Genomic DNA, 27,785 nt, shown 5'->3' on the forward strand with positions numbered 1-27,785 from the left:
TTGGTCTGATCTTTCAAAAACGTTTCTTTTTATTGCTTTACCCATTCTGATTAAATTTTGTAATTCAAGCAAGTGGTTCGTATTTCCATGTTAGGATTGGGCTCAGCTTACATGCAAATGTACTGATCGATGCTACCATTCTCATGTTAATCATCGAGGCGCTGAATCGAAGTGTCATAGCCAGTCACGCATGACTATCACTATATGACGTAAACTGGACTGCTATTGGTCTACGAATGAGCATTAGCATAAGACAGGGCTCATCCTACACTGAGTTCGTGTGTTGCACAAGTGTGTATGTAACTAGTCGTGCACTGAAACACACGTGTACACTGTACATGTACATGTACAATACGAATGCAAGTCAATGCGGAATTCTGAGCTCACACGGGTGCAAAATCTTTGCGGGCACCCGACTGCCTGGCCCCCCTGCGGTTTTACTGTGCACCGATTACAACGAGAACTTTGTGTGTGTGGTACGCTGGTAGCGGTACTGGTCACGTGACGGTGCCAACCAACGCCCTTTATCACAGTCACCAAACTGTTTCCTGTCGATGTGTGGGCCGGGTGAACCCACAGCAGGGCTTTACCGGCAGCAGCACAAGCTGACTCACTGTCGGAGCACGTAAGTTGAACGCGAATATCTGATTACTGTGCAAGGCCTGTCCGTTTAGTGAACAGTAAACGCAAAAGCAGTGAGCTGAGGAGAGCCATTTTTTTACGAACCTCGGTGAAACTAAGCTTGGTGCTCGGCGCTAGTAGAGTGAGTTGCGAAGGCTGCATTGGCACACTTGTGTGATTTACTGCACTGTAACTTGTGTAAGACGAAGACATTCCATTTCTAGCCATGTCGGCGGCCAACGGAACCGCGAGTGGAGGCGACGTGCTGCAGTTTGACGTGGGGCTGATCAGCGCCTCTTCCAAGAAGTACTTGACGACGGAACTGGGCACGGTGAACGTCAACGGGACCTCGCTGAAGAGCAAACAAGTATGGACCCTCAACCCCGCCACCGCAGACGGCAAACTCTTCTTCCTGTCCAACAAGGCATCCAAGTCTGGCCTTATCACCGTGTACCGCCTGACCTATGACAAGTACGGTAAGGTGACGGCGGAGAAGATGGATGACGAGACCAGCCCGGACCTCATGCAGAAGTTCCGGGTGGAGCCGCAGGGTGACGGCAAGTTCGCCATCAAGGCCGAGACGCTGGACTACCTGAGCGCCGGGGCCGAGCCCACGTGCAAGGCCAAGTCGGTCGGGACGTCGGAGACCTGGAGCATCCAGCTAGCCATCCACCCCCAGGTGAATATCTTCAGCGTCCAGCGCCAGCAGTTTGCCCACCTGGACCTGGAGAGGGAACGGCTCCTCTTCAACGAGAACATCCCCTGGGGCGGGGACGCTGTCATGACCCTAATCTGGGACGCGGCAGCCAGCCAGTACCTCATCCAGGCCGCCGACGACCGCTTCCTTAACGCCGACGGCTCCTTGTCTGCTGACAAGTCCGGGGATGCCCTCTTTGCCTTAGAGTTCCACGGCGAGCACCTCGCCTTCAAGAACGGTGGCAAGTACCTGTCGGTTGGCGGCAAAGACGGTGAGCTGATGACTAGGAAAGGAACGGTGGGCAAGGAGGCACTCTTCAAGCTGGAGGACAGCTACCCTCAGGGTATTTTCTATAACCTGAGCAACAACAAAATCGTATCCATGAAACAAGGTAAGAAGCTCAAATACTCCGGAGGTACGTGGAGAGGAAATAAAATTTTTCAGGACAATCTTGATTTTTAGGCAAATTTATCTCGCTCCCTCCCTAGTCATGTTACTAGATTATCTATGAGTATCGGTATTTTATGAATATGGAGCTCACGGGTCGCGGCGGACGACGAACCCCGAACCCACAGTTCTTGGGTGTATCCTATGAATGGATTTCATTCAAAGGCAAATCAACTCCGGACCAGGATGTATTAATAAAGTATACAGACGTATAGGTTGCTGTGGACTGCATGCTTCACATTGGTTTATACTTTCTCAACATTAACATGGGTCCACAACAGAGATTCGTAAATTTAAATGATAGTTTCAGAAATGATGACCTTACTTTCAGCGATCCAGTGTAATTCTGTTGAGATACATTATGTTTCACCTCCATTATTTGATATAATAAGCTCTCACTAATATGAAAGTAGCAGCAAATAATGGCGACGACGTCTGAGTGAGTTAATGACTGCTTTTATACTGTTTGTTAGGCTGGTTCCGACTTGTGGCCTTGCTCAGTCTACACTATGTTAATACTGTCCTTGAAGAGATGCTCTATGATTGTACGACCGCCTCGTATTGAATGGGCTATAGGAAATGAGGCGGTGTTTTGGAACACCCATCCTCCGTTCAATTTGAACATCTTTTTTGTCATTTGGCTATTAGGCAAGCCATGGAGCCATAAGAAATGAAGGTATCTGATTTATAGCTATATAGCTCTCATTTTATTATAAGTCGTGATTTTTCTGTCTTTTTTGGACCTAAGAGTAAGACTTTCAATACGAGTTTCTGTATAGGACAGTTCTTTGACGGAAATTTTGTTCGCCGTTTTTAAGGGTTTGTGGGCAAACCATGGAGGAATTAATTCCTCCATGGTTGAACTGTTAGCAGAAGTGTGTAACGACAACCTGGAACAGCGACTTGCTTGTTACCAGCTCTGTGATCTTACAATCCACATTTGTCGTTCAACAGTCAGCAGTGTGATTCCACGAATTGTATGCCACCTCGATTGTTTGAACCAAGCCCCGGGGCAGATCTTGACATGCATCGACGGGGTTATTTAAACAAGTACGGTGTACGCATTAAACTTGGAATTTTGGAAATACCAGAAAAGTATCACTCTATATGTAGCGCCATTGTCAACTAAATACTCAACAGTTTCACGGCTTGTCCGATACGCTTTTCTACTTGCACGGGTCAAACCTGATCGAGATATTTCTTGCCATATTTGGGCAGCTAGGATAAAGCTCTTCATTTCGTCAAGGGCTCTATTGTGTTCCTTTGGTTCCCCGACTACCAGTCCCAGACTTTGTAAATAACCAATTTCTATAGAAAATATCGAACAATGCTTGGATTACTTATGACCGTATTCGTTTTGTGCATTGTTCTGGTGACTTAAGTTTTTGAAAGGCCTGTACGTTCCCATACGTCCGTGTGAAGTTGGGATGTAATAATACGGGTTGTGATGTGTGTCATGGCATGCGTGTCCTAGCATGTGTAGGTTTTGTTGTGTCTTTACACCATTTTGATTCGACAATGGAGGGAATCTCCCCCCCTTCTTTCCCACGTTTATCACGTGACTGGAAATATATTTTTTTCAAAGGAGGAGGGTAATTTAGAAGGGACTCGCCGCGTTGTAGATTACTGTTATGCGATCCTGGCTTCCGGTTAAAGTTAATCTCTACTATAAAATGATTTCTTTTTAGACACGTTACTCAGTGTTTGACGTCTGATGGAAATGGGATAACATTAGACCATTCTTGGTGTTGATTTAGAATGCTTTTTCATATAAAGACTGCGTCAAATTAAACGTTATTGTGGACAAAAAGATGAGGCTTTTTCACCAGTATTTTGGCACGTAACAAAGGTCTTCCGTAACCCAGTAGGGTGTATGTAAAATCATGCTGAAATTGGAGGATTTGGGACTGTCGGGGCAGAAGAAGCACGTGCGCTTGATTAAGTACTGATTTAGCAAGAGCATAAAAATAAGGCGGATTCCAGATGAACAGCATATAAAAGAAATGATCTCCCCTTTGAAATTCTTGCATTTTTAGCTTAAAACTGACGAAATTTTACTGTGATTGGACTGTCTACATGGTTTCATTTTTCTGAAGTGGCTCGTTTGAAATCACCGGAGGAACTGTTTGTATTATCTCGAGTGCCGGTTTTGTACTTTGCAGAAACACGCATGAGACGCAACCGTCCTGTGTGTGAACATAGCGTGCAATGAACAAAATAAAAAGACACAGCTCTTGAAGTCGTGCATCCGCGGCGGTGTTTGCTGAGAGTAAATATACGCACTCATGACTACGGCTTCCCCTCCGGTTTTCGCATTAATAGCAAATCTCTTGTGGCAGCATAGCAGATCCTGCAGTAAGCGCCTTGCAGTTGCACTTTTTATTAGATTATTTTCATAACAAGATAAGAATTGCTGGATACATGAATATTATATAAACATACAGTGCGCAGCAAACCTCGACACTATGTCTGACGTGGGGATAACACTGACATGACTCATTCGGTCCGTCCGCATATTTGTAAAGTGATATTAGGATTACTGGCAACACTGTTCCTCGTTTTAAAATCAAACTAGGTCTGACATTCCCCTGCTCATCAGGCCTATGCGTCATGTAGGAGGCCGATTCATGATATTTTCAGTCATATTTTTTTTAGTGTTATGCGTTGGAGAAATCTTGAAGTCAGTGAAATATCAAAGGTTGCAATATCCCAGGGGCGCCAGTGGTAATGGATCAGACCTTTAGACAGGAAAGGCTCGAATTCATTTCTTTTGACCTCATTATATCAGTTGGTCGTTGATAACCTACTTCATCTCTCATGGATTATAAACTTTGGTCCTATTGTGCCAACTTGATACAGGAAGTTTATATAGTTTCAGAAATTGTAGAACACCTTTTGTGGTAATTCAGCACTTGCCAATCGAACTGGGCAATTCTGTCGAAGGAAATCGCACAGTTGGCCTATATGTAATTAGTAAACGGTTTGTGATTTTTAAAAAAAATGAAGTTGTCTAACGTTGAACTGCAGTGTTATATAGCGGAGTGACGCAACTTTACCACAACGAGAGCATTTGCAGGACGCACTTAATCATTGGTGCTCTAACATGCTTCCGCAACGTAGTGTGTAAGCCTTGTGAATCCATAAATCAGTTGACTTCTCTTCTGCATGGGGAAAAGGGGAAAAATCAAGCGTGGTTTTGAAATTTAGCTTGGGACATGTTCAGTCTACGGCTGTCTGTGACCTTCCGGTGAGGTCGCGGCATGCGAGTTTAATTCCCTCGAGCTGCACGATGATAACGATATTCTTATGGGTGTATAGATACGCAATTTAAGGGACGTTCATGCAGCCTGCAGCGGGAAGACGAAAACGTGATGTGATTATATTGTGTGGGGACTGAAGCTTTGTTATTGCTGCCTCTTAAAAAGATTGCGTGCTGGGGTAACACGGCCAAGGTCTTTGGGCACACCGGCTCTTTTCTCTTGGCGTGTTTTTTTTTACGGGAAAAAGTAGTTCAACTCTCCAGCCAATGAGGATGTGAATTGAGGTCTGGCGTTGTTGTACCAGGACGCAGGAAATTATCCTGTTGCAGGTGGCCCAGCAGGAAGAAAGATAGTCTGGAAAACTAGCCAGGGCTATTGTAGCTTTTCAAATTCTTGTGAAAATTCAAAAAAGACGGCCCCGGTATTTCGCGAAATAGCGCTGGCATTTATAGAAAAAGGTTTCTGAGTTTACATGCCTGGGAATGCCTTTTCAATGTTTACCAAACAGTTAAAACTGCAGATCAGGCGCTGGTTACCAAGCAACAGGAAAATGTCACCAAAGGGCCCGAACCAACATCATTTAATGCCAATAAAGAATAGGGGGAGACTGGATATTTACTTCCAACCCACGACTATACGTATAGACATACTTATCTCGAGATAGCTCCGTTGTTGGGTGGGCAAATGATAGTGAGAAAGCCCACAGGAAACCTTACATGTTTTCTGATAAAATACGGAAACTGACTTGCTTTCAAAGAAAACATCCATCTCTAGGCAGAGGAAGTTGTTCGCAGCAACCTACGTTTGATGACCTAAGTAATTAGAACAATATGGGTCCTTTTATGCAAATCAATAAAGTATAAAGATCATGCCCGACAAACTCGTTTAATAATAGCAGATTGTGTGGCCTACGACCTGCTGTGTAAACACGGAATAAAGCGATACAAGCATGTCGTATGAGGGAACAATGTTGTCAATTGGGGATACACCCGCCACAGACTTGTGATTTGTATCGATTGTGTGTCAGAATACAACGATTGGTCACACGTGTTACTTCTCACCCCTGCCCTCTTTAATATTCATGCACTGTATTGACCTACCTCGTTCACGTCTTGCTTTTATTGCGATAACCCTTGTCTGGTAACTCGTTTATATTCGATTTCTGATCCAGAAATAGGGCGCATAACATGTTGTGCAGATGCTTTTCTGATATTGAAGTATACCAGTTTTTTAATACTCGTTGTAAACCTACATTCTTTAACATGTTTAGGACATTACGAACCACGATATCCTCTGTGTTCAACGTCATTGACATAAGATATCTGTCCCTAAATAGATGTTGTAAATTGTTATTTTGGTAACATCACTCCGTTTACAAAGTTTCATCATTGATTTGCTCTTGCGTTCTCTCATTGGCTTGTATTCAGTCTCAAACTACTACGAAATTTTGTCGAAGTTGATACGCTGTTCAATATGAAACTTTGAAAACGTGGCTGTGCTGCACACCGTCTGCACGTGTGTTATTCTCATGGAAATATTATCCATATCTCTTAAAGTAAACATACATTTTCACATAATCCTGAAAGGGACGCCTATGATAATTTGGGTCAGTCCATGACATGTATTAGGTACTATAAATACTATAACAATTTTTCTAACATAATACTTTGGGATGAAGATTTAATACATCTTACACGGTAGCCACGATTCAATACACAACTTTAACATAATAACTGTTGATGAAAGTCGTCTCAAATAAGAAAAAAAGAAGACATCCTTCCCTTGACTCGCTCTGTGCGACGCCGTTTTTGAATGTACATGTACATGCACATTAGTACACAGCGATTTTTCAACCGGAGTGCATCCGTGGATTGTCGATGACCCGTCACGCATGAAAAGGTTGTTGGTCATTGCTTATTGCATTGACATGTGGGAAGGAAAACCGCATAAGAAATTCTTGCAGTCCCACTGGAAATTTGATTTCGCATTTGGCTCCTCAAATATTACGCTGTGTATTGTAGGAAAAGAGAATCAATTGAACTTCTGCTCCAAGTGCGTTTTTGCCGCCCGTTATACTGTATACGAACATCCTTCCTCCATGATACAAATGAAATCCAAAATGCACAGACAGTGAGTGTCATTAATTATCAAGCGACGGTGCATTGTTATATTGAATGGACTTCCAAAATAATGCAAAGATACTGTTAACAGGTGACAAGTAGCCCCATGCCATCACCCTTTATTTCTTCTCTTATTCAGGTCCGTCAAGCCATGCCATTCTACGTGAAAAAAATAGGGCCTATTTGTTGTAGGAAACGCTATTGCATTCACGCAGGGGAATGATGGTGGCACCTATACCCCTGAAGCCAGCACTAGAATCAAGGTTTACACACAAAAAATGGGAATCATGTTTTCAGAAAAATTTATCCATGCTATTTCCCGCTCACCAGCTGAAGCCTGAATACCATATTGCTTGCGAAGTGTGTGGTAGGTGATATTTTGCTTAAATTTACATAATATCCACGTTTTCCGCTGCGGTGCACAAGGCGCGTATGTACGGTATCTGCGGTGCAATAGACCCTCGGGTCACGTTACTACTACTAGAGCTAGGGTAGTTCATGGATTAGAAAATGGCCAGAAGAAATGGTATCCTCGAGGATTTATGCAGTTATATTACAGCTGTATCTTCTGATTGAACAATATGTTTGATATTTCCTCTTTGGATTGGATTCAGCCGGAATTTAGGAAAAACAAAACAGCCACTATCCGTGCCAACAAGGAAATTTTGTAACATACATGTACTATCGTGTTGCCAGTTTACATGTGGCATCTTTCCTGTTTGGAATAATCCTGTGGTTGAATCTCTTTGGACTAGAATCCGGGTTTTGTCCCGGTTAGGATTTAAGTTAAGCGAGAACTTCCTGTACTGGGGTAGTGTTCCGGAGACCGGGAGTGGTACCTGTACTTCCTTTGTGCTTTTTTGGTGGGGTGGCGCTATGCAGATTAAAGCGGTTCAAGGACAGCGGACGTTCGGAATGTCAAATTTGCTTGGCACAAACTTGAAAAAGTGTGCCGGCCTAACTCTATGGAGGTCTGACAAAACTGGAAGCTTATTTGTATGCTACGAAAGAGTGTTTAGTTTTGTGTTTGCAAACTTGTAACTATATCTTATCTTATCTTGAGTTGACAAACAGGATCGACGATCTCACCCTCTGTTCTGCCATAGTGACGCCCTGGTTAACCAACCCAAAATAAAGCTACAGACCTTCAGTCGTGTCGAGCATGTTGCATGCACAGACAATTCGTTTGCGCAAAATGAGATGCACTGTAGGAAAGTTTGAGATGCCACCAAAGTGCACAAATGGCATTTAATGAAATTAAGCCCGTCATATTTTCTGAGTCACCCTGCTAAATGAGACCCCTCGTAGATCAACAATACTCAGTATGGGGTTTTGTGGCATCATTTACTATAGCATTACATGTACATTGTATACCTCCGCCATCATACACAACCAGTTAACGATTTATCACAGATTGTAACAACTCAGCTATGGCACAAATCTTTGAAAATGAAAACAAAACAAGCAGTGTTGGAATTTTTGGTTTCCAACTTGGGCCCTTGGAGTTATTTTTTAGTACATTCGGGTATTTCGATCTCTGTATTCTACATAAACCCTACACAACTATATCATCGGAATGAGGAGACCTTGACGGACAAATAATACGATACTCATGGGACAGACAAACATGTACGTATACATGTACATGTGACCATTAACCCACGCAATATTATAATTCTAAGTGAAGCAATGAATATTTTAATCTCCCAAGCCACCACTGTGGTACTAACCACTCGACCATATTGCATTGGCGCAGCCGGAGTCTGTCTAGTTGAGTGACTGATACGAAAGCTTGGAGCATTTCGGCATGTGCCGAACGGGAGTGGAAGCAACGCTTGTCGTGTTCCGAATTCCTATAATTATCTTAATTATCTAGATTATCTTTAGCTCAAAGGGCGCCAAGTGATTACCCCTGAACTAGAGTTTGGAACATTGGTAGAGCTATAGCTCTATGGTTGGAGCAATTGCTGTTGGAGTCCACGTGTACTCTAAATCGCAAGAAAAAGACTATATTACTAAACATTGTGTAGCTGTTGTTTGCGGTGAAACTTGGAAGAGAGATGTGGTCAAAGCAAGACGCTGGGATTGGTGTTTACATTATGGTTAACGGATAAATAGCAAAACCCTTGTAAACATTAGCAAAACCTTTTTAAACATTTCAATATGTGTCAGAACTTTTCTCTTTCGTTTTGAGCAACTCCCAACTAAATCAGATGACAATACATTTCTATAGGTAAACCAGTGTTGTGGTTTAACTGTAATCACCACGCCCTCAAAATGTCTCCGATGCGCCTTCCATTTATTACAATCTTCGAATTCACGCAAAATTTATTACTTTTGTATCACGGGACTGAAAATCAGAGACATTGAACAATCTATACGTCCCACGACTTTGTATTTACTGAAGGCCTTGAAATTTGTGGTTCACCAGAATAAATAAATAATCAATTTCTACAAACAAAGAACGATTGTCCACAAACAAAGCCAGCTATGTGGATGGCAAAATAGCAGCAAAAGGGTTGTCGATAATGTCAAGGATCCTTCTTGTTTTGATTTCAGACATGACCTCACAAGTGTTCGGGAGTGAAAAAAAATACTGACAGTTACCCCAACTTCATTTCTGACATCAAATGAATATTGGCCCCTAGGCCCCTAGAGTGTACGTAAAATCATATTGGAATTGGAGAAATTGGGACTGTCGGGGGATCTATTGTATCGGTTACTGGCTGGTTTTCAATGTGCACGTGTACACTTGATGTGGAAGCGTAAACGAATTTATTACATAGGAGTGATCACAAGAATAGATATGAATGATCTCTCCTCCCATAGTCACAGGAAGAAGGGCCGACTGAATCGTCTTTTGTGTTTTTCCCTTGGCCTTTGAGGTTTCCACTTTGCACATTTCTGTATCCAGTTTCATTCTTTGATAGCGATTACTTTTCTCAACACCGCGGGTCGATTACCGTACAGATTTCACTCTGTTCTCACTCCAACTCAAACTGATCCATGCAGAATAGCCTATGGTAATGATTCGCAGACCCGAAAAAATGCTCGGCGGCATAATCACCACGTGCACAACAACCCTAAAATTTAATAGCGACTGGTACGTGGACGCAGAATGAAGCCTTCTTTGTCTTGCACGTCTGGTGAAAGTTCCCCGGGCGACAAAGCCAATCTTCTTGGGACAAGGAAATCGGTAATGATGCCTGGTTAGAATGGCGTCAAGGTGACATTAAGACAAGGTGACAGTTGGGGGTGTCAGGTGAAGTGACACTCTGTTTATTTTGAGCTCTGTGTGGGACTTCCAAACAACTGAGTTTGATGGGTTTTGAATTCAAATTAATTGGTTTTGTTGGCGGAATTTTAGACTATTTGCAACAGGGCGTGTGTTTACCAGACTGCCTACTCGAGAACTTTTTGCATGAGGCACATTTATTTTCCCCTATAACAGGTACATGTTATGCTCTATTAAAAGTCCATGGGGAAGTTTGATGCAATAAGTTCACAATATTTACACCACAGATATGATTTTTTTTTATAGTGAATCATCTTGCGGCCATTTCGAAAAAGAGAAGTGCCCCCTAAATGCTTCCTCTTAAACGGGCAATAGCTTGATTGTTTTTGTGCGCAGCAAAAACTACACACGGTGAAAATAACATGGTCTCGAACACCGTGTGGTGTCTCAACATTGGACGAATGTCTCCACATTCTAACCTAGGGGATGTTCATTCGAATTCATTTCCCGAGAGAGTTGAGAATGAGTTCGGCCAACATACCACTGCCACGATCATAGCATTGGACCAGTTTTAGAGAAAGGACCATTATAGATGATATTTCTGCCTCATTTTTTTTTCACACAGATATCCACGTTTCAGCCAACCAGCACGAGGAGACAGATACCGAGACCTTCCAGCTAGAATGTGCCCCCGGAAAGACTAACGAGTGGGCCGTCCGTAGCAGCAACGGTAACTACTGGTCCATGGACTCTGGCAAGCAAGACATTCTCAATAATGGCAAATCCAAGTAAGCCTACAGCGTGGGTAACCGGAAAAAGCTTAATGCCTAGAAAACAGGTTGTATTGTCAAGATAAATATACTGGGTGTCTGAAGTAAAAATTTCTAACTCTTCGCTATGAAGACAGACAACACGCTCTTGCAGTCGGACTTGTAGGTGAAATTTCTGTCATACCGTCGTAGACAATATGTACATGTATCTGGTTAATATGTATAATTTTGTTTCCTGTTAGTTCGTAGTTAATGAGTTAAATGATGGATCAGTTATGTTTAATGAGGGTCAGAAAATTCATTCCAATCATGTCTTGATCTGGCCAAAGTATTTACCTATGTAATTAAACATTACCAGTTCCCTCTAATTAAGGTGAATGTAAACGCCCCTAATTCGGTATTAATTCACCCGACTGCCGTGGACAGTTACACCGCCCTCTGTTGAAAGGAAATTAAGAATGGAAGGTTTATCAGTTCGTTGTTGAGTGCTTTGCCCCCCCCCCGCAAACGTTTCCCCTTCCCCCGAAAAAAAAAACATCCTGGCGATGCTTACTGGTGCACAGTGCACACCAAAAGACAAGGTCGAACGGTAACATCCGTGTTCTTGTTATGATTGTCACGAGGGTACCAACTGTTGGGCCAGGGGAAGAGGTTGTTTTGACCGCTTTTCATGCTCGTGAAAATAAGGATGAAAAGGGGATTGACCCAAATATGTCAGTCATATTGTTGGGCTGGGCTTCACTTTGGTGTTGAATTCAGCCATTTATCATTAGTGTTTCTCTTATTTACAAGTTGATTTTTACACCGTCCAATCGCAGGAGCAATGCCTGCTTATTCGAACTGGTATACGACGGGCTGGAGGCCGGCACTGTGGCGCTCAAGGCTAAGGCCAATGGCAAGTTTGTGGGCATCAAGAGCAGTGGGCCTCTGGTGGCCTCCGGCAGTGAGGTGGGCAAGCCCGAGACCTTCCGTTTCAAGCTGAGCAACCGGCCCAACCTGGTGCTGAAGGGGGAGCACGGCTTCATCGGTCTGAGGAAGAACTTCGAGTGTAACCGGACAACAGTGGACAACGAGGTCATCCAGGTGTCGTACGAAAACGACGGGACCTACATCTTCAGAGGTGAGGGGATCTCAGTCTCGAGCAGCCAGCATTACCCATGATTTCGAGAGTCATGCAACTGATTCTTAAAAAATGTATTTGGGCCGTGTAGACCTAATATGCAGTCTTCTGTCGTATATCTTGTGACAGTGTAACAACTGTCATGGTCATAGGTACATTTTGGTTGCAGTGGATTTTAAATTAAATTATCAAATTTTAATCTAGATTAAGCACTGGTAGGAAAGCATTTCTGTAAGTAAAAATTATGCACAAATTAAATTGAACCATCTTTGGGCAGAGTCCACGTTTCAATACTTTTGGTGCTTTTGGTTTGGTTTCGATTTGTTTTGGGCGTTTCTTCAGTACACAGCACATAATACTTTAAAAGAAACATTGAAATTGCCCAAAATACTCGTGTATCTTGTCATGAAGTCTTTAATCGCATCTTGATTATTATGTCCTTTAAGTCACCGTTTTGGTTTTACTCACCGTCTATTTGGATCCAGGCCGCGATCCCAACACAGCATGGACCGTGGACGGCGAAGGCAACTACACGTTGAGTGAGGGCGCCCCCGAGAAGTTCACCTTGGAGTTTATGAAGAGGTCGCAGTTCCTGATCCGCGCTTCCAACGGGAAACTGCTGGAGGGCAAACAGCATGGAGAGATGAGAGCAACGGGAACAGAGATGAAAAAGAGTACTCTATGGGAGTTCTAGAAACGATTTGTAGTGGACTAGGAGTTTTTTTACGACCATACTAATGATTTGTAAAAGCGACTATACATTACAAAACTCTCCGATGAAAACAGCAACATTTTTGTTGATTTTGGAAATCCAAAGCGTACCGTGTTGTGGTCATTTTGACCTTCTAGTCGCATTCCATTAGCCACTTACTCACTGGCCATAACATGCAGGTTTAACTGCATGATTGTCTTTTGTTTGCGTATAAATGGAAGTAACGTCTCTCATATTCCAATATTAGGAGAAAATAACGTGCGATTGAGTTGTATTTGGTTGTGTTCGTGGACCAAATCTGGGTCACCGTATTGAGGGTTTCACATTAGCTCCCTTTGCGCATATCTGCATCGAAACCGAGGCTCTCTGTGTTGAACTTCATCGCGTGCGCGCCCGCGGAGTCCACACAGTACATGCAGTATCCGGTTCGTAAGTGTGACGCCACTTCAGTTTAAGCCACGCCCACTGCACAAGATACACTACCATCGCAGGTACCTTAGTTCAAACGTGTCGAGTCATCCTGAAAGACTCTTCCACAAAAATGTGCCGCCTGAAATGTCTGAATTTAACATACCTTTATGTATTTTGTGTCTTGACTCCTTTCAATCGTCTGATCGTATTAAGAACTGAAGCTGACACATACAGCCTCGTTTTCAAACGCAGAAGTGCGCAGATCAACGCTAGAAGCATCGTATTGGGACCCCTCTATTGCGTCGTTCTCATGGGTGCACATACTATTGTTGCACAATTAGGGTACTGGACCAATTGCAGACCTAAGTTACAGCCATTTACTGTAACTCGGTGGCGAACTAATGCTGTCTCATAATTACTTGACTGCGGCTTGAAATTACGCACGAGTCAATGGCAAGAGGCTGCAGCCACTGTCATAGACCTGTATGTAAATTCAAGCCACAGCCAAGTGATTAGGACACGGCTCCATAGTAATAGTGTGCCTATGGCGTGCTAATTGTTAGCTCTTGGTTTATGCCTCCCTACTTGACATGACCCATGGTCCATCCATCGCTGCTCAAGCGACAATATTGCTCATTCCGTAAAAAGTAGGCTAGATTTTGTCTAATACTGAGGATACAAGTAGTACATTTTTTATTATTCATATGTACTTAAATCAAACATCGAAACTATGCATACCATTTCAGTTTTTTTCTTCATTCTTTGGTTCTTTAGATAATGACTTCTTGAGATTTATGTAAAATGGCTGTTGCTACTGTATTGTAAAAACAACATTGAATGCTGAAGTAACCGTGAGCAGTTTATAATTGTGCTTGTAAGTGGTAAAGTTTATAAAAATCAAATACCTTATAGCCTTTTGCACATACTATTAACAGGATGGCTATAAATTTCTTTGCTAAAAACTTTAATTTGGTTTACTGTTATGGAATAAGGCCTAGAACAATGGTCTTGAAAAATTTGGAAATAATGTTTCAAAACACCTGAAAATAAGCAGTCTTTGTTCCTACCAAACAAGTATTTGTACAAGAATCACGCAAGTTGTTGGCTTTGACAGGGCAAATTTGCGACCACTAGACGTCTTTCATAATGTTGATTACCTTCCGCAATGAAGATAAAAAACGTAGATTTTAGTTTAGTGGCTTTAAAAGACGATTGTTCTCGAGACAGACGTGAGCTTTTATCGCCATATTTAAATTTCAGTCGACCAGTGTTAATTTTAAGAAACCCGTCGCCGAGTTTACTTCTACAGAAAACGTCCCGCGGCATTACAGGGTGAATTTCCACGACTATATTGTAAATGTTTCCGACGCTTATGATCTAGTGGTGTAACTGATGTAAGAGAAGTTGGAGAGAGTAATGTGTAAACGAAAAACATCGTTCATTCCGTCTTACCGGGATTTTTGGCTGAAAAATTACGCTTTGTTTTGGGATATGTGTACATAATTTTGGCTTTCTTAGTTTTCGTTTTCTTTATGTTGAAAGACCAAAAATATTTTTGAAAAGATAATTATGCTTTGTAATTGATTTTATATGTCTAAATTAGACAGTGAATTGACAGAACAAAACAAATTGATTGGGACTTGTAAGTAAGCTTTGTTTACAATAACTACCATTTCTGTAAGTTTCTCGATTACTCGTGGCAGTATGGTCTAACATTCAATCACTAAATATTTGTGTTTTTTTAATCTTCCTTACGGTGCATGCTGCACAAATTTATTCCCTTGATTTGCATTCAAATTTGGTAAAAGCTATGTTTCGAAATGCGCATTTGTCTTTTCTTTTATCGATGTTTTGTAGTTTGTCCAAAGGTACCTTACATTGCACTTAAATACGCTAATAAATTACCGTTATATCTTATACGAAGATTTGTCATCCAATTTGTCTGTGTGATTTCGAAAGTGTTAGTTCTTCAGCAGAAAACAAGTTCCTTGGCATCTGAACACATAACTTATTTATGCGGAGTTTACTCGGTTGACATACAAACGTTGCGCTTGTCCTGTAAGGGTAATGGTGCAGGGTAACGTGTTTCTCTTTGCTTCTGGAAGCGTTGGGAAACATCAAGAAAAACTTTTGAGGGAAGAATCTTAACATCTTAAAACCCAAATCTTAATCTGAAAAATTGCCTGTGTTAAATTTCAGCTCAAGGAAGGGTGAAAACTTCAACTACCCAAATATGGGCTGTGTTAACCCATTTTGGGGATGAGAATTACTTTCTGTTTCATTTTTCACCCACAATTTTTTTCTTCGGTATATTAAATCTCCAATACAGAAATTCGAAAATTTATAGTGATTGGATTACAAATTACATATTTACCATTGATTAATATATTAGAAAGATAAATATACATAGGGACTAAACAAGCTTAAAAGAATTAATGATGTGAAGAATTTGTGGAATGATCTTTGATATCTGTTTGCACAGCAAAAGGAAACCAAAAACCCACTAGTATTTCTAAGAGTACGAGTGCTCTGTGAATTACGAGGAGGGGGTAACATGGACATGTGCTTCGATCCGACAAGGGACTTTGCAAGTTTCTCAAGTAACTGAATACGCCGTTGTTCCAAAATGAGTGGATATTAGCCATTGTTTGGTTAAAAACAAACCAAAAAGTCATTCCAATCACCCAAATTGGGTTGAAACAACCTAAACTACTGTGTAGTTCCAGTTTTCACCCACCCAGGAAACTTATCAGTGAAGCCAATCGCTTGTGTGGGGGATGACTCTTAGAAATAGCATAAGCTGACCCGTGGATCAAGCAATAGTCGTGGTCTCGTTTTTGACCCAGACTGTTCCACAATTTGCAAAGTCAGCTTCGATTGGCTTCATGGCACGCTAAGTTGCATAAATTTGCACGCATACACACTAAAAGTGGTGTTCTTGAACCCAGACCAGAGGGCATTATGGTGAAATAGATTTTTTTCTGGAGAGTTCCAGCCTTTTCGGGGAGTTGATTTTCTCATGTAAAGAGGCTTATCTTGACAAAGATACACATGACTTCCTAATCCACACCATAAGATCAAAAATACATGTACTCCTAAGACCAAGTTTTTGGCTCCCCTGGTGGATTTAAGGATACGTGTTTTCGAGTATGGATTCATCATCAGGACTGGCAAGAATGTTTGGGTTGTAGTATGCCATAACAAAAGGCAAATGTTTTCTATAATACGCTTGGTGTTGCCTTTGAATTTTCCTGTTAAAAAGATGATTACCCACCACAGCGATAAGCCCTGGTTGACAACACACATGTATCAAAAAACTTATTCAAGAACTGAACAGACTTGATTGCCACAGCCATCAGAAATGGCTCAGACGGAGAAAATGGATTGAACTGGAGATTGAAAAGGTAAAAACAAACAAACAAACAAACAAACAAACAAACAAACAAACAAACACCCCAACAAACAAACAAACAAACAAACAAACAAACAAACAAACAAACAAACAAACAAACAAACAAACAAACAAACAAACACCCCAACACCCCAACAAACAAAACAACAACAACAACAACAAAACCTTTTATGTTCACTTTCATCAGAAATCTGCAACACTCCGATCCTCGAAAATGGCATGGCGGATTAAATTTGTTACCAATGCAAAACAAGACTGGTAATTACGACCTGCGCATCGACATCTCGGATTAGGGGGTAAATGATCTAGACGACTGGTTTCACTATTTTTGCTAAATTGCAGGCTTGGTCCTTAATCCTAGCTGTCCCAAATCGTCCGATTTCAATATAATTTTACATACACCCTATAGGGAGTTGGGGTTTTACTGAAATCCGGGATATGACTGGATAATTAGTAATGTTAATGGTTTATCAACTACTCATTACCTGGTTAATCTTGTGCCTTTTGGGAGGAAAAGCACAATGTGGGAACAGTAGTCCTGACGGACTTCTCAAAAGCCTCCGATATAGTGGAGCACGCCCAGATTGAAAAGACTGTTGCACGTACAGTTACGCCCCAACTGTTCAGCCGACAGTCGGCAAAATCCAACAGCCAATTTCTCAACGTACTCAAAGATTTTGCAATTCACACCCAACAGAATCAATCCAAATTATGTTAGTTGGCATTCCATCCACAGCACAAACAAAAACCAGATTCTGCTGGACGAGTTACGGACATGACCGAATTAACGTTGACACATGTTGTGAGACACCCTATTATCTCTTCGCTATGGTTGCACAGTTGGGATAATCCCATCTGTAATTTTGATAGACACTATAGCTGCAACCTCAAGCTTCAGGCGAACTTCAAACAACCTGTCGAGACACGCCGGCAGCCTTCGTCAGACAGCAGCTTGGCCATCCTCCATGCAGAGCCCGAGTCGCCTGAACGGTTATGCTGTTCTTTGCGTCCATGACACAGAGCGGGCCAAGATGAGAGAAGACAAAGACGCTTGTACGTCGCCGTGCCGTAAGTTAGTCCACATCCAATGTTAAGCGTGTACCCGAACAGCTGCAGTAACGCAGGCTCTCGTTTTTATTTGACTAGTTTTGTTGAAAATTTTCAAACAGTATTCCCAATGTTCAGTGTTTCCCAAGCTTCACATTCTTTTTTTTATTTTTTATTTTTTTTAAACATTTTCCGAGTTTTTCTTTTAATTTCTCTTCCCTGACAATTTCAACTTAAGATTATGTTTCCCCCAAAGCTCGTTTTCCCCAAATTAGCATAACAAATCCTACAACACTGAAACTGTACGTTACCACACTATGTAGGCCTACAAGTATATTCACTCCTCTCCTATTCTCTGAAAACAGCTTGTGTTTACCAGTTTGTTTTCCCCTGCCTGAGAGCACGAGTCATAGAAGCCCACCCAACATCTTTACTAACCTTATAAAAGTAGGCCTACCATGTCTCCTTCAGGCCGATTCAAGGAGTTGGTGTACACACCGAATCCAGGTCGAGGCCAATGCAACCCAACGATGGTCTTCAACATTGGTTTTAACGGACCGATTGACGTTTATGAAAGCAGCGAACCCGTGAGTTTATGAACAGACTGAAATCAGTTGAGTTAGTACTCCGAAATTCTGATATTATACATATTTTCAAAAGCTCCTCTTTAAAGCCTTGTGAACCGTTCTTTTGGTTCGAGAAAATCCGCTTTCTACATAGTGCGAATTATAACGGACAATGTACTTACCCCCAACACTGAATTCAAAATACTTCAGCAGGGCTTCGGTAGCGACGTGTACGACCAGGGCATCGATGTCAATTTATGATGGCAGGTTCTTCTTCAAATGACAGCCGTGCGCCAGCGGTGTATGTACTTCTTTCAGCAAGCTGATGATTGGGGGTTGGTTCACTTCAACCTCAAATAATGCATATTTCATATATAAAGAAACAGGTGGATGCCGAACTTTTAGCTCAACTTCGAAGAAAATATTAATTTCAGTAGAATTTCTTAAAAATAAAACGGCTTGGGCCCATAAATCGTCAAGTTAAAACCGGAGTTTCCTGCCCACACCACCTCTTACAAGTTGGCCTATAATTAGGATACTTAGAATCCTCAGTTTCACCAAAATGTAACCTTTTGACAAGTTATATCTAGATGCCCTGTTTTATGTCTATGAGCTTCCAGCCTGAGGTGTAATCACGCAGGAAGATTTAGGACAGGAAATTGTATCTTAAAGTTGTCAAGAACTCTCAGCGAATATTAAAAAGTACTGTTAATGGCGGGGAGAAAAAGTGGGAATGAACGTAACTTTTGAAAAAGTTTTTAAAAATCAACCAATAATCCTTTTGTGAATTCAAAATGGGATTAGAATATTGATAAAAGAACCTTTGCAAAAAATTGCTTTCATGCTACAGCATGGCGGAAGAAATAGACCAGTCGCACGTTTGGATGTCTTGTGTTAGACATGCACTAGGTTTGGAAACAAAAGCAGTTATATGAGGATTTTAAAACAAGAGAATCGTGGGCTATAACATACTATCAAATTAAGACTTCATGTAGTAACGCTTTTATTAATATGTCGGTAGTCAAATATTACATAAAAATTTCATCAGAACAAATCCTGCCGGAAACAGTTGCAAAAATAATCGAAACAGAAGTGAAATGCCGATTTGGAAGCACTGAAGAATTGACGACTTCGACTATCCCACTTCTGCAAGTTTTCTGAAGGGATAAGTTTCAAAGTTGGTTTATACCTTGTCATGATTGAACTCAGGTAAAACAGTTAGTTTACAAGACATTAAATATAACAAGACATATCATTTGAATTAATTATAATCATTCTATTGCAAAAATCAAATTTATAATGAAAAGGATTTCCAACATTTGACATAAAACCCAAAGCAAAATGTTGACAAAAATAGTGCTTATTGTTTAGAAAAATCCTGAGTTTTACTGACAATGATATAAAAATACAGGTAAATATTTTAAAATAGTGATACTGAAAACGTGAAATGCTCACTAGGGCGGCAGCATGACGTAAGTAAAAGCCTTGCCTCACTTCAATTTTTAAAACTGTCAATACAACTCAAGTACTTATTCTTATCTTCGAGGAGGAAAAACACTGGAAATTGAAATCAAACAGAAAATGCCGTTAAAATGCAAGCTACAAACGCTTCATCATTCTCGCACTTTCATCATTTAGGCGAGGAACCTTCCATTGATTCAATTCTTCCAATGCCCACTCAGGAGATCACTGCCACATTCTTTGAGGCATCAAGCATCGGGCGATAGTGACAGTGGATAGGTTGCCATTTCCTGTTATCCTACTAATGCAAAAAATCCCCTCCAGAACAATCCCAGTCGGTTTTTCAAGGGTCTGGGATGTTTAGTGTAAGTGCTCAACCGTACACATGCAGCTTCATTCAAATAAAATTGTCATTGCCAAATGATATATTCTCCTTCAAATGGTTGAGATTGTTGGCAGTCCTATTAAAAGGAAAACAGTTTCCCAATACAAGTTTTGTGATTAGGTCAGTCCTCATCTATGTGAACCGGACACTCTGGCAATAGCTGGTGCAGTATGCCAGATATTGATTCCTAGATTTCTTCACGTTTTAACAGATGGCCAAAAGTTCAAACAAAATAATGCCAACAGAGAATGAACTGACAAAAGACCATATTCAGCTCTATTAAAGTCAGGCCGCTGAATGAAGTTACCTCAAATTGCCATCTACCGCTCAAGAATAAATACAATCCTTTTGCTGATGTGGTGCTGTTGGGTAACCACAGGGGGGCCTGGGGAGGCACATCCCCCCCCCCACAAATTCCCGTGCCCCTCAGGTGCGCCCCACTAAAAAAAAACCGAATGAATGGATATTGAACAAGGCTAACAAAAACTTGCCCTGAAAAAGCACACCACTGAAAACTGGTGCCGCCCATAAGATGCTGGTGCCGCCTTTATGCCCCACCACTAGTAAAATCCGAGCTACGCCACTGATGTGGTGACTTACTTAGATGAGAACCAACCAGAAATAATAAACTTACATTGTTTTATAAAATCTGTGATTTTTATGACAACTTGACTTCGGGAATTAACCTGTAAAGACATTCTATTTCACCGACTTTGATGGTACTCCAACTTTCATTTCAGGACACTGCAAGCATTAAAACTATCCAATTTGTAAAAATAAAATAATTGGATCCAACTTTCGTTTTCATAATAATCAGAGTCTTAAAACTTTGAACAACTCTAAACTTTGAACAACTTTATGTCATGGGGGTTGTGAGTTAAATTTCACACATACATCGAGAGGATGTTACTGTGTACAGCTTCAGCCACAATGACAGCAAGTCTGGGGGACGGGGCTCAGTTTTTGAAACACTAATGCTAAGGTTGGTTTGGAACAATGACTTTCCAGGTCTTCCGCAATGAGTACACGCTCCCTCAAGTAACTGCATAGATGGATTGGTTCCACTTATTGTAAGCCAAATATCTCAGGGTGCAATTGTTGGCAATTTTGCATGGTGCTAAAAATAATGGATGATGCCAACATGCAAACACCTCTCAATTAATTTGTAATTGATTTGGATCAGGACACTAATTTTTGATTGTTTTCTCCGGCTTATCATCAGCGTCATCAAACTGCCCCTCCTCGGTGTCAAAATTGATGCAGGGACAAGGAAGATTCATGACGTGTTCATCGGATGGGGTGAATGCAAAGTTGGGCTCCAGACCCATGGGCTCGTGGAGATCATTCACTGGATGTTTGTAAACTCTGTCGTAACCTGACATAAGTGAAATAAAGACCATTCAGAATTTTCCTCCAGGCAAGAGAATCATGGGATGTGGGATTTTCTGTCAGGTTAGCTGTAAGGAGAAACATTTTGAGCTAGAACACCGGTGCGATGCAATTAATCACAATGCAACTCACAACCTCAGTGTGCAAGTAACGGGGAACCAAGAAAGAAACACCCTTGTTAGGGTTCACATGAGACTTGGAGCTGAAGTTGGGCTGTGTAGACCCCGAGCCAAAGATGCGTTTCAATCCACGGGCAAACCAGTTTCAAAGATAGGTCAAGGATTACATGATTTTTCCCCTTTAATCCATTTTCTCGTGTTTTATGTCCACTACTGACGTGACTTGACTTGCAAGTTGCAACTGACTGCTAATGATGAAATTACAGCCTGGTGAAGGAGCCCAGCAAACTCTTGAGTACCGCACTGGAAAGGAGTACCCCTCCAGGAAATGCGAAAGGGGGACCAGCCCCTGGGGAATTGCAACAGGATGGGGATTTTAAAAGAAAAGTATGGACAGCCAAATGGTGTAGTAATGCAAAATCGGGACAGAGAAAAAAGACTGGAAAATTGGGTTGGTGAAAATGGTTCATAGAGGTAATAAAAATAAAAAGGGGTGCAGAAGTATTCCCAAAAGACTATTACTGTGCATGTATTACTAGTGTCTTCATTGGCCAATTCTGTACCTGAGCCTATTAACAGGATGGTATTTTATTTTGCAATGCGCAATCAACACCATGGCTACACACATGCCCCCGCCTTACCCCTTCAGCACTTCCCATTCTTCAAAAGAAATTGATAATAATAAAAGAGAGCACCGCTGTTGTCGAGCCCGTCAAGATTCCATGAGAGCACTTACCGTAACAGGAGATGTGCTCGAGTTCATCGTCCCAGTTCTCTTCGGGGGCCTCTGTTACCTCTTGCGATGGGTGAGCGTGGGTGCTGTCACTTTGGCGATCATCCGGGCTGTTCGCCAACAGGTCTTCGTCATCGTCTACAGTGATTGCAGGTCGGTAGACATTTTTAAAAGAAAAGAATTATCGTCTTTTTTCATTAGCATTGACTGGACAGCTAAGTGTACTAAGAACAAGGGAAGTTATTTCTTGAAAAAATTCTGGACTCGGAGCTTGGCAAAAATTTCACTGAATGATGAATCAATTTATGTTCATACTGATTCACATTATGGAGTCATCTTCTGCCCATCTACACCAAAAAGCTTCCAACGACTTTTGTAAACCTGTTACTGTGCGATACTTGCCGTTAAGGTTGGACAAATTATCTTCGTCACTGTAGGAGAACGTGCACCTGGCACCGTAGGACCGCCGCAAGCTGCACTCATCTGAGGGCGATGACCTGCCACTGGACTCCCTGGTGCTAGCGCCCTCGTGTGACTGCCACATGGACGGTCCCTTTTGCACAGCTTGGGCCAGGACGCTGGTCCAGTTAATGTGCCTGGACTGTTCACTGGTACTGTCGCCTCCCTCTGACTCCTCAGCCTGGGGTGCAAAAGTCATTTTGGTGTGAATGAGATTTCTTTTCAGAACTGATATTTCAGTCAGAAACATGAACGTGTGTTAAAAAAACACAATAACTTAGCATGTGCCAATTCAATTATGGCTGTAATCAATTATATGGCATGTTTGAATATACTTGGTGTACATCTCTTCCACACCTTTGAGGGAAAGTCTGGTGCGATTTGAGTACATTCTAGGAAAATCAGAAGATTTTACAGAAGAGCCCTAAGTCACTGTCAATATATCTATTACTGACCAGCTCTACGCCCTTGACTACCACCCTTGGGTGGAGATAAGTAATTGCAGCTATGTATCCTGCTCAAGGACACAAGCCCTACAATTCACTGGCTTTAATAGTTTGGCCAATCCTGATCAACTTTGCAGGTCTACAGCCTGTTCAAAACCTGCCTCTGTGGCCAGATGTGAACCAACGAGCTCATCTGGTCGTATCTTTGTCCGCCAGTTTTTGCTGGTGACCGACTTCCCCGCCGACGGATACCGGTTGGGTTTGGTGTAATTGGGCACGGCTAGGGCAGGCATGTCAAAATCATTCTGTGAAGTAAAATAATCCTGGTAAGAATCCACGACTGAACTTCAGAAGAAAACCACATGCCCCATATGAATGGTAACACTGATCTATTACTCAATCTGCAATTGCTGATATCTGACTTGGACTTGGACTCAAGTCAGTTTTTAGCACGTCGGACTGAGCCAACACTTGCAACCAGCAAGGACCCCGTTTGAAATGAAATTTACTCTTTTTACTGAAACACTGAAAACTTTTGGAAACTACCCAGCAAAACAAAAAATCTTATTGAAAAATTTTTTTTAATCTTGTAGTTTTATCTGTTGATATGAAGCTGTTGAGTAGCTTAATAAACCACAAATCTTGAAGTCACAAAGAAAATCTAGCTGTGCCTCCCTCCAAATTTTTGAGGTGCCGAGTTGGTGACTTGAGCCTGGAAATAAAACCCAACCTTTGCAACACAGAGTAAATCAAATTCAAATACTCCAACAACTTGACTGTGGATTCAGACTCGCACTCGGCAATAGGGGACTCAGACAAGGCATTTGAGGACTTTATGACTGAGGACAAGTGCCAAGCCAAGAGCCTGTCAGTGACATCAAACATTTGAGGAAAGAATGGAATTGTTGCAACGACATTAGGCGAACCAGTTAGTGTACATGCAGAAGCATAGACAGTGCAGGACTTCCTCAAGTCTTTTCCAGAAAACCGTCTTTATCTTTCCAATTTGGCGTTTTTCTCAAGCTATGATTGGCGAAGCTGGAACTGAAACCAAAGCCAAGGTTTTATAAACCCCTAGGAGTCTTATTCCCTAGGGGTTCAACTGAAAGCCATCACTACCTACTTCGTCAAGGTCCAAACGCTGCAACTTGTGCAAGTACTTCAACACCTCGGGCAACTCAATTAGGTGGTTGTCAAATAGGTCCAGGGTCTCCAGGTTGGTGAGTCTGGTGAAGGAGTCAGGTAACTTGGTCAGCTGGGTGCAAGGAAAAAACAAGCCCAAAATGTTCACTGCAAAACTCAGTAACTTCAAACCCCCCAAAAACTTAAAATTAATGACTTGAACTCATGTAAGAAATTAATGATCTCTGCACAGGAGTAGCATATGATACTTTGTGGGTAACTCCCAAGAGCCAATATGAGCAGGACCTGGTGCTTGTGCACACTACTTTGCACCCACACACACAAACACACAGAAGATGCACTACCAATTGTCATTTGAATGTGCACAAACCCATAACATGTATACCACTACACATGGGCACTGGATGCAAGTTCAGAGAGCTGATTCATTTCTTGCAGTGGAAGAAAACCTATTGTATCGTGGTATCAGGCAGACAAGCTTCCAGAAGCCTCTGAACTGTTTGCCTGGGATCTGATGATTTCACTGCATGTTCGTTTTGACAGTTTTGGTGTCAAAAGTTACAGTATATAAGGAACAGATTCAATGACTCAATAAAGCGTGATGGCTGGCAATGCAGTCCACAAAAAATTACACAAAATGAGGATTTTCCCACGTGGAAAATTAGAAACTGTTTTCAATGCGGGACAGTTTTTAATTGATTACGTAACGTTTTCTTTAAGAAAACTTGTTTGATTGCCATACTCTATTACAATCCAGTCGAAGGTCCAACAGTCCGTCCAAGTGGCCAAAATTGTCTGGTAGCAACTCAATGTTGTTCTTGGATAACAAGCAGACCCGCAAATTCTTCAACTTGCTGAAGGAGTCTGGAAGTCTCCTCAGCAAGTTCTGGCCCAGGTCAAGGAACTCTAAGGAGACCAGATCCCCGAAATTCTCCGGCAGGCAGCTCAGTTGGTTCTCTTCAGCCCTGAGCTCCCGCAAGAGGGTCAGATTGCCAAAGTTATCCGGGAGCCTCTCAATCCAGTTCCCGTTCTGGAAGTTGCGTCGTTCCAGCTCCCCGATCACGCTGCCGAGGTGGAGGAAGTCTAGATGGGTCAGCAGGCCGAGAGTGGACGGGAGCTCCATGACAAAGTTCCCGGACATGTCCAAGTACATCAGGCCTTCACTGCTGCTTTCACCAAAGGCTTCGGGCAGAGGCTTGGCCGCTAGCTGATTATCCCTGAGGCTGATCTCCTGGAGTTTTGGAAGTTTCCCGATCCAATCAGGAAGGGTGCTCAATCTGTTCCCTGTCAGAAAGAGCTTTTCAAGGCAGTGGCATGAATCAAAATAGTCCATCAGTTCTTCTAATTTATTACTGGACAGATCTACCCTCCGGAGTGAAGGTAGTGACCCGAATGATCTAGGCAAAGTAGCTAAACGGTTATTACTCAAGTTTAGAACCTCCAAGTGTCTTAGGCCTCCGAAGTTTGCCGGGAGTGCTTCCAGGGAGTTATCTGCGGCTTCCAAAATTTCCAAATTCTCAAGGAGTCCAAATGATCCTGGTAGTGTTGTCAGCTCATTTTCATCTAGTTCTAACCTCCGCAGGGACTTGAGGGTTCCAAAATCTTCAGACAACTCTTTCAGTTTATTTCCAACCAGCTTCAGCACTGTTAAGCTACAGAGGCCCTCGAGAGATTTGGGCAAGGAGGTCAGCATGTTTTCAGACAGAGAGAGTTCCTTCAGGTTCCAAAGCTTTCCAAAGGAACTGGGAAGTTCCTTTAGCTGATTGCCAGTCAGGGAGAGAGCACTGAGGCTCTGCAAGACTTCCCCGACATCCTCGGACAAAACTGAAAGGGCATTGTAGTCCAGTATCAGGGTGGAACACGTGTTCAATTCTTTCTTGCTGATGCCAAACTCTGTCAGATTGGTGGAGGAGAGGTCCAACGTTTGACCCATGGTTCTGCCATTCTGCTGACCTCTAGGCTCATCTTTGGTTGTTGCCATTGGCAAGCTACTTCCTTCTTTCCAGGATTCTCAAACTTTAAAATCTGTGTGTAAAACATGTACAAAAAAACATGTACAGCTAAAGGTGGAGTAACTATAGCCCTAATCCAATTCAAGTTCAAAGTTTTCCCAAGTGAAATTATTAGGGGTGAGACTGAGTGATCGAAGAAAATCTAGCTGAGGTGATGCAAGAATGACACACCATGACAGTCTAGGAATTGTAATAATTAATAACTAATATAATATGACATGATGAATTCTTTCCTGAATGGCTAAGTGTATCACTGATTTTGATCTCAGTTTTTCACGTAACCATGAAGTCTGGCACGGTCATACTCGCCTTGCTGTATCCTTGAATAAAGCAAGGCAAGTATCCAAGCCACACTCACAGGGCTACCATGATCAATCCATCAGCAAGACAATGCAATCGCATTGTGCAAAAATGCGATTGCATCCCAAGTATATGTGAGATTCCTGACTTTTCTTCCCTTTTATTAATAGGCCTTTTCAAAACAATCTTCCACAGCCATGACTAATGGCAAAATACATGTACATGGTAAGCAAACTGTGCAATTAGATCAACAGATCACAAAGAGATTAATTTATCGTTCATGAAAGTCCACTGAAGACACCTAAAAAAGATGTTCCTCCAAGGTGTCCACAATTAGGCGTGATCAGTTGAATCGCTTGATGATGATCATTATGATCAAGATGATCATCATGATCAACATGATCAACATGATTAAGATCATGATCTTACTTTTTAGCATGATCTGCCCATCTAACTGCAAGATCTACAGATCAGCCAATCGCCTTTTAAAGTTTTGATTACGTCGGATATTGAAGACTGTTTTTAGAAAGGAAAGAAAAATCAGAGATTTCTTACAGGATCGACTGCTAGCGCACGACCGTGCTGATCAAATATGATTGCGCGTTAGCCCGCACGTCACTCAGTGTTGATGGTGTGGGACGCCGCGCCGGCTGGGAGGTAGCCAAGAAAAATAGAGAAAAATAATTCTTTTTCAGTACATCTCCTGTAATGCCGTACTCCCCATAAAGCCTCAAAGTCATACAGTCTTAATCGTGCTTAACCTTTACCTCGACCATACCTCAACAGTTAATTTGAACGTCGGAAAAGCTGAATGTCCCCGAACACGCGACCACGATCGATCAAACAAGCAATCAAACAATCAGGTGGGAAGTATAGCGCCCTCCATTGGCAATATGTGGTTCACCAAAATAAACTGCATC

At 42.0% G+C, this 27,785-nt stretch overlaps 2 protein-coding genes across 3 annotated transcripts; one reads left to right on the forward strand and one right to left on the reverse strand.

Annotated features, from left to right (window-relative positions):
* The first annotated feature begins 316 nt into the window (after positions 1–316).
* LOC110980316 (protein singed-like) lies at positions 317–15,316 on the forward strand. Its single transcript, XM_022236896.2, has 4 exons — positions 317–1,709; positions 11,006–11,168; positions 11,969–12,270; positions 12,756–15,316. Exons 1-4 carry the CDS (start codon positions 848–850, stop codon positions 12,962–12,964), a joined length of 1,536 nt encoding a protein of 511 aa, XP_022092588.1. The 5' UTR covers positions 317–847; the 3' UTR covers positions 12,965–15,316.
* A 4,081-nt stretch (positions 15,317–19,397) lies between these two features.
* LOC110980256 (uncharacterized) lies at positions 19,398–27,730 on the reverse strand. Of its 2 annotated transcripts, none has more exons than XM_022236772.2 (7): positions 27,644–27,730; positions 25,296–26,578; positions 24,534–24,665; positions 23,572–23,715; positions 22,908–23,145; positions 22,509–22,643; positions 19,398–21,639 (listed from the first exon to the last, which is right to left on the reverse strand). In XM_022236772.2, exons 2-7 carry the CDS (start codon positions 26,532–26,534, stop codon positions 21,452–21,454), a joined length of 2,076 nt encoding a protein of 691 aa, XP_022092464.2. In that variant the 5' UTR covers positions 26,535–26,578; positions 27,644–27,730; the 3' UTR covers positions 19,398–21,451. The 2 variants fall into 2 exon arrangements, with proteins under 2 accessions (XP_022092464.2, XP_022092466.2); XM_022236774.2 differs by having other exon boundaries at positions 27,633–27,720.
* Positions 27,731–27,785: the final 55 nt, after the last annotated feature.

The sequence above is a fragment of the Acanthaster planci genome, linkage group LG07 (genome assembly GCF_054643075.1).
Source record: "Acanthaster planci isolate LZ-2023a linkage group LG07, COTS_SCS, whole genome shotgun sequence".
Taxonomy (NCBI): Eukaryota; Metazoa; Echinodermata; class Asteroidea; order Valvatida; family Acanthasteridae; genus Acanthaster; species Acanthaster planci.